At 56.4% G+C, this 6,661-nt stretch overlaps 1 protein-coding gene across 1 annotated transcript in view; it reads left to right on the top strand.

Annotated features, from left to right (window-relative positions):
* Positions 1–349: 349 nt before the first annotated feature.
* Positions 350–6,661, top strand: part of KMT2A (lysine methyltransferase 2A) — a 46,764-nt gene continuing 40,452 nt past the window's right edge. Inside the window, exon 1 of the mRNA XM_054223325.1 lies at positions 350–835. Coding sequence (XP_054079300.1) covers positions 365–835 — 471 coding nt within the window. The 5' untranslated portion in view covers positions 350–364. The remainder of the gene's footprint in view (positions 836–6,661) is intronic.

The following is a 6,661-nucleotide window of genomic DNA, read 5'->3' as shown; positions in this document are numbered from 1 at the left end:
CACCGCCCTCCCGCCGGCCCCGCGCCCTGCATGCGGCCCGGCGCTATGCAGGGGGTTGAGGGGCGGCCTATGCCGTATGCGCGGTCCTGGGCATCGGCGGCTGGCGCTCGGGCTCGGCATCGCCGCCGCGGTTATGCAGGCTATTGGCGCGCCGCTTATGCAGCAGCCAGGTTCCGGGGCCTGCCCGCCAGGGGCCCCGCGCCTGCATGATCCTCCGCCTTATGAGGGAGGGCGGTGGCGAGAGTTGCGCTATCCAGGGCGGCGGGCTGCGCTGGGGCTCGGGCCCGGGGCTCTGCATATCGCCCAGCGTTATGCCGGGCCAGCACCCGGCGCTCATGGCTTACCCAGCCGCCCGGGCGGCGGGATGGCGGGGCCCCGCAACCTGCATGGTGCCCGCCGTTATGCAGGACCTCTGCCGGCCGGCGAGGCGCTATGCAGGGCGCGGGGTGCAGCCCGGCCCCGCTCTCTGGCTCGTCGCCTCACAGTAAAGATGGCGCACAGCGGTCGGTGGCGCTTCCCTGCCCGGCCCGGCAGCGGCGGCTGGGGCCGCCGGGGGCTGGGGGGGTCCCGGCTGCGGGTGCCGGCCGTGCGGAGCCTGCGGGCCGCCGAGCCGGCGGCGGCGGCTGCAGCGGGCGAAGGGGAGCGCGGCGGCCCGTGCTCCGGCGGGGCGGCGGGAAGCGGGGGAGGCGGGGCAGCGCCGGGCTCCGGCGGCTCCGGCGGCCCCGCGGCCGGGGTGGGACCCGGCTTCGACGCGGCGCTCCAGGTCTCGGCCGCCATCGGCATCAACCTGCGGCGGTTCCGCGCGGCCTGCGGCGCCGAGGCGGGCAGCGGCGAGGTGAGGAGGGGCGGCGGGGCCGGGGAGTGGGGGGGGGAGGTGGCACGGCGAGGGCGGGCGCGGCCCGCGGGTCCCGCTCCGCAGCATCCCCGCTCCGCCCCGGCGGCGCGGCGCGGCGCGGCCCGGCACACCCCCGCCCGGACACACCTCCGGGGCCCGCCGGGCCCGCGCTGCCGCTCCCGCGCCCCTCACAAAGGGCGCGCCCCGCCGCCGGGCCGCGGGAGGGGAGGGGGGTGCCGGGCCGGGCCCCTCCCCGCCGCCCGGGAGCCCGTTATCCCCCGCCCCACCGGTGCGCAGCGCTGCCCGCCGGCGGGGGTGGGATGGGCCGGGGGGCGGCGGCTCCTCCCGCCCGCCGCCGGGGATGCTCGGCGCGGTACCGGCCCCGGGAGGGAGTGGGGGGCCGGGTCCGTGCCCCGGACACCCAGCCAGCCCCGGGGCGAGCACCCAGAGCCCGCTTTTTTTTTTTTTTGCCTTTTTTTTTTTTTTTCCCCTCCGAGTTGCTCTTCTTCCTGCCTTCGTTTTATTTTATTTTTAAGCCTTTCGAAGGCAGCCAGAGCGGGAGTCTGACAACAGCCCACCTATTGACAGAGCAGGGAAGACATGATGGGGGTGTGTTACTTACTACGAGCTGCCGCCTTCCTCTCCCCTGGTTCTTGCCTTGCAGCGCTTGCGAGCTGCGTCCTTGTGCCCGCAAGAAAATTCCCCTGGTCCTTTGTGGCAGAAATGCTTAATTTTTTTTGAAAGGCTGGTTCTGCCTCTCCTTCTACAGCAGGTTGTCAGCTGTGGAGCGGGTGAGCATATCTTTGTCTATATTTTGCCCAGTTAAAGACCAGTTGCTTTGCTTTTCCATCGCTGGCGATACCAGAGTTTACTAAAACGCACAGAAAAATAGTGTTTTCTGGTGTCTTTCGGGCTGGGTGCTGGTGTTTTCTGTTGGGTGCCGTGAAGTGGAGCTCGTCGCTCGCGGCTGAGCTGGAGTAATTCCTGGGCTGCAGCGTTCCAGCTCCAGCAGCTGCGGTGCAGGGAGGAAGGGGGTCACATTTGCGCTGGTCATGGAAGTGCTTTTAAGGGGTTTAACTCGGCTGCCCGCCAGCATCCCGTTTATCTAATACCGGTGTCTTCAAGTCTTCAAGGCTGTGGCTTAGGATACTTGTACATTTTTCTGTTTGCAACAGAGTAGGTTCAATGGAATTCACCAGGTCCACTTGAAAGATGTTAATACCTCACAAACGCTAGTTTGGTGGCAGAAATGACTGAAATCTGGCTAACCAACCTGACCGCAGAGTTAACAACTCGGGAGGTTTTTAGTGGGGGGAGGCGAGTTGCTTTGTTTCTCTTTTTTTTTTTTTTCTTTTCTTTTTTTTTTTCCCTAAGATGAGATTGAGTTGTTTGGGGTCTTTTTTTAATTCCAGTTGTCTTAAAGTATATCTTGGCACCTCAAAAAAACTCCGAAATGTCTTTGAGAGATCTTTGTGCCTTTATGGTATCTTTGCACTACAATAAAATAGCTTGAGTACGTTCTTGGTGCTGGCAGATGATGAAGACAGGCTCTTGGATCTCAAAGATTGTACTTCTTATGTCAGTTTTCTATCTAGTTACTAAAGACTTCTGTCCAATAGCAGTACACGCAGTGGGAAGCAGTGATAAACGTTCGTTATGGCTTGGTGTCTGTAGGTTGAGGTTGATCTGACCACTCGTGGGCAGGGAAGGGGCAGAGTCTGGGTGCTTTTCCCACTCTAAATTTGCAGCCTGTGCCTGCATTCTGGGGTGCGCTCGGGGAGCGGATACGCTCGGCGTTCACATGCGGTTGGCTTGCTGAGTTGGTTTCTTCCCTTTGGTGGTGCTCGAGAAACAAAGCACTTTTGCACTGCAGGACCTGGTTCTCCTGCCCGTTGACCTGTTGTGCAGACGTTATAGTCCCGGTGCAGGCCCCACCATCGCTGCCGGGCACCAGCAGCTCTTCTCCTGCGGCACGAGTTCTCTGCGGGCGGGAGCGGGGATGTGAGAAGAGCTCTGGCACATCTAGGAAATCGGCATGCGGGTGCCACCCCATGTCTCTTCAGAGGAGAGGGTCATGTGGCAGTGCTGAAACGGGGACATCCTGGTGCCCCCGTGGTTCCCTGCTTTGGGTGGAGATGTTGTTCTCGAAGGGTCTTCCAGAAGACCCCTGCTCACTGGGCTCGCCGTGTCCTTGGAGTAGCTGCCTGGTGCTCGCTCTGTTCTCTTCCACGAGGCTGAGGGTGAGGCCTGAACACAGTCTCCAGCCGGGTTGGCTTTCTGTAGCGGGCATAAACTCTGAGTTGACGCTGTGAGTTCAGGATCCTGTGGTGGTCAGAGGAAGAAGCTCTGCTCTCTTTTTATGTACCGTTTCTGCTCTGCTTGCTTGTTTTTGTGACCTCTTGGTGGCATGCTGCATTCTGGTGTTCACTTGTGCAAGTACCTGTTGAAATTGTGCATTACCATCAAAATTTGATCTAACCAAAAAGTAGAAGTCTAGAGCAAGTGTTATGCTTGGTCTTTCCCTTGTCTCCTTGGCCGTTTTGTGGTACGTAGCAGACTTTATTTCTCATCTAAAAAGGTACCTGCATTCTGGAGTGTCACTGCGTGCTCCCCGGGTTTTGGTGACTTTGTACAAATCCTTGACTTCTGCTGCATCTTGGTGTTTCACTGAGTTATCTCGAAACCGGCTCGCTTTAAGTGAGATATGTTATGATACTTGGTTTTGTCCCCGCAAGAGCTGGGGGGGGACTTTTTGCACAGTAAAGCTAGAACTGTTTAAAACGGTGGTATTTGTACTGTGTGTTATCCTTTCTGCTTGAGGGGAATGGCACTTTAGCAATAAGGGAAACTTGGTTGTGCTTTCTTGATTCGTTATGTCGGTATTTGGTATAAAAGAAGCTGGCACGTAGCTGTTAGATATCCGCTATGCCTGTCGGTTCAGAGCTCCCTCCTGTCCCTGAAGTTTAGTTGAAGCTTTGGGATGTAAAAGTTGAGAGCGTGTTGGATGCACGTTGACAGTTTACTCCATAAATCTGCATCAGCCTGAAAGTTGCAGAAACTTGCGGTTTGAAATGGAATGTCGTGATGATGATGGTGTCTCTTAGCGCTGCTGTAATTATACATGGATCATAATTTTTTATGAGGTAACTGTTAGCATCTTTGCTGCGCATCGATGGCTGGCGTGTTTTGAAATGGTGCTGGATCCATGTGCTGGGAGGAAGGAGTGGCTTCTGTACTGCCACCACGGTCACGCTTCATCTGGAAGTACAGAGAATGTCTCTTCTCCACGGGCATTAAAATTTTACTTGTCTCGGAATTTCCGCTGCTAGTGTCATGTTGGACGGTCTCTGTAAAGCTTCCTGAGTGTTCAACCTGCGAGGCAGAGCCGTAGACTCTGTACTGGTAGCTCAGTTCCCGCGTGGGGAAAGAACTGCTCCGAGGTGTTGATGTCAAACAAGGGACGTGCGGTGAAGGCAATGCAGATGGTGGCCCCAGAGATGGAGGGCTCCTTCATGCTGCTTCTGCTTTCCCAAGATTCAGGTGCTCCTTTGTCAGAGGTGTGAAAATAAAAGGACATGTTTTAACCATGCGAGTTTCCTGTGTCTGTGATTTGGTCAGCGTCACACAGTACTGGAAACCCTCCGAGGGGTGGCTTTGGTGAAGCTTTTTGGCAGAAAGGAGTGAGAAGCTGTTGTCGATGGAAGGTGGTGCCCCTTGCTCCGCTGATGGCAGTGATGGGTAGGTCAGGCAGTTTCAGAAGCGGCAGCAGCACACGCTGACCAGTTTGCTCTGGGGGCTTTTCCGTGTTACCCTCTCTTCAGCTGGAGAGGTCGTGGGACAGACTCTTGCAGCGGCGTGCTTCACTGCCTGCTTCTGTACTGTCATCAAAGCGCTGAACTACAGATTTTACTGTACAGTGCTTGGAGGAAATGAGGGAAGAGACTGGGTAACTCTTTGAGTCAGTAGCTCGCTTCTCCGCCTCTTCTGACTCCCTTCCGAGGGCGTCCCCACCGAGGCTGCCTCCTCCCAGCCTGTTGAATGTGTGCGGGACAGTGCCGATGGCTTCCACAAGCTTCCACAGCGCTTATCTCCTCGGACACGTGCGTGGCGACACGCTGGTCGCAGCTCTTCCAGCTGCGGTGCCAACACTCGCTGCCCGTACCGCTGTTAAGCACTGAGAATTAAGTGGGAAAAGGCTGTCTTATGTGAAGTAAAGCTGTGACAAGGAGGCGTTTTGTTCAGGTTTCAGCTCAATTTGGTTTCAGCGAACAGAAGAACAGAAATGCGGGTAACTTGTGATCAGAGGGAGCTTTCCGGCAGAGGACTTCGTTTCGTTGGTCCAGTTTGCCAACCAGCAAATGTTTGTCACTCCAGCAGCATCGTCTCCTCTTCTATCTGGCATTTATTGGAAGGCGTCCTCGTCCCCTCTGGTCTCTTGCGAAGTCCAGGCTGGATTGCAGTGAGGTGTTGGTGAAGGGCAGACAAGGGAGCCGCTGGAGAAGAGATGCTGCATCTCACATCTCTCTCCAGCGTTGGTGGCCACTGGGCACGGCTTTGGCAAGGAACGCATGTTCTTGTGAACTACGCAAACGTGATGCTTCTCTGGCAATTGAATCCTTTCGGCTAGTGGCCACACAGCAGAAGCCTCTGGGGTTTTGATGATCTGGCGTTTTACTGAGGGTATTGCAGGTCATTATGGTGAATCTCCTCAGTGTAGTCTCATGCACTGACGGTGAATCCTTGGACCTTGAGGTGAAGGGATGCCACAAAATTCCCCCAGAGGGGTGACCTGTTTGCCCCCCAAGCCAAGCTACAAGGCATAGTTCGACTTTAATTTCCGTGCTTTGCCAGACAGTGTACGTTTCCACAGGAGCGAAAGATGAGTTTGCCACCACTAAAGACTTGTTTAACGCATCAATACAGCAGCTTTAGAGCACGGCCGTGTGGGTGTAGATGGGTCTGAAGTCTTGCAGCCCGCTCTTTGGTGGGTTGGGCAGCTGTGTTAGTTACATCTACTTTTATTTACCAACAAACTCTAGAAGTCTTTCCTCTCCTCAGTTGTCCCAGTCCAGCTGAAGCCTTGCTTTCTAAACGTCCATTATGGAAGTGGGAGAGAGAGAGATTTGGCTTGCCAGAAGCAGTGTGTTGCCAGTGGTCTCTTAGATGTGGTGCAGGAGCTTTGGTCTGGCTTTTCCCTCGCCGGGCACAAGCTGACTCTTTCTAGGTACTGGTTTGGCTGCCCTTTACTCAGAGGTGGTGTCGAAAGCTTGTTGCGACGAGAATGGGACTGTTCCAGGTGCTCTGAAAAGCCTCCCTCTTCCTTCAGAGGGGAAATTGTAAATCAGTTTCTCATCCAGGATGGAACTGGGACTCTGTGGAAAGCAGAGACCGACTGTGTGTTGTTGGTGGGCCGCTGCTGTAAGTTAGTCTGTTCCGCTGCTCGTGGTTTGGCCAAACAGTGAGAGACTGGCTGTGTCGTTACCTCCTAACCTTGGATATTCTCATTCTCCTTCTAGCAGGACTGATCTGCGCGCCCGATAATACTGTCACAATGGGCGTTTTCCACACTGGAGCCCCGTACGGAGCAGCTTGCTCTTTCTAATTCTAAAATGAGGTGTCGTCCAAGGGCCTCTGGAAGCCGCAGCCCTAATCGGGGTTGTATTGTGGTGGTTGGTGGCCGAGGGTCCGGCTGCAGTGCAGTGGCAGCGCTGTATCTCCCAGTGTTCTGGCCTGGGGGCTGTCGAGTGGCAGGGACCTAACCCAGAGCTGTTCCGTGCTCTCGGGACACGCTGTGTGCATCGGTGCTGTTTCCAGGCGAAGCCCCAG

The sequence above is a fragment of the Rissa tridactyla genome, chromosome 17, assembly GCF_028500815.1.
Source record: "Rissa tridactyla isolate bRisTri1 chromosome 17, bRisTri1.patW.cur.20221130, whole genome shotgun sequence".
NCBI lineage: Eukaryota > Metazoa > Chordata > Aves > Charadriiformes > Laridae > Rissa > Rissa tridactyla.
Note: the sequence above shows the minus strand (reverse complement) of the source record. Positions and strands in the feature narration are given on the sequence as shown.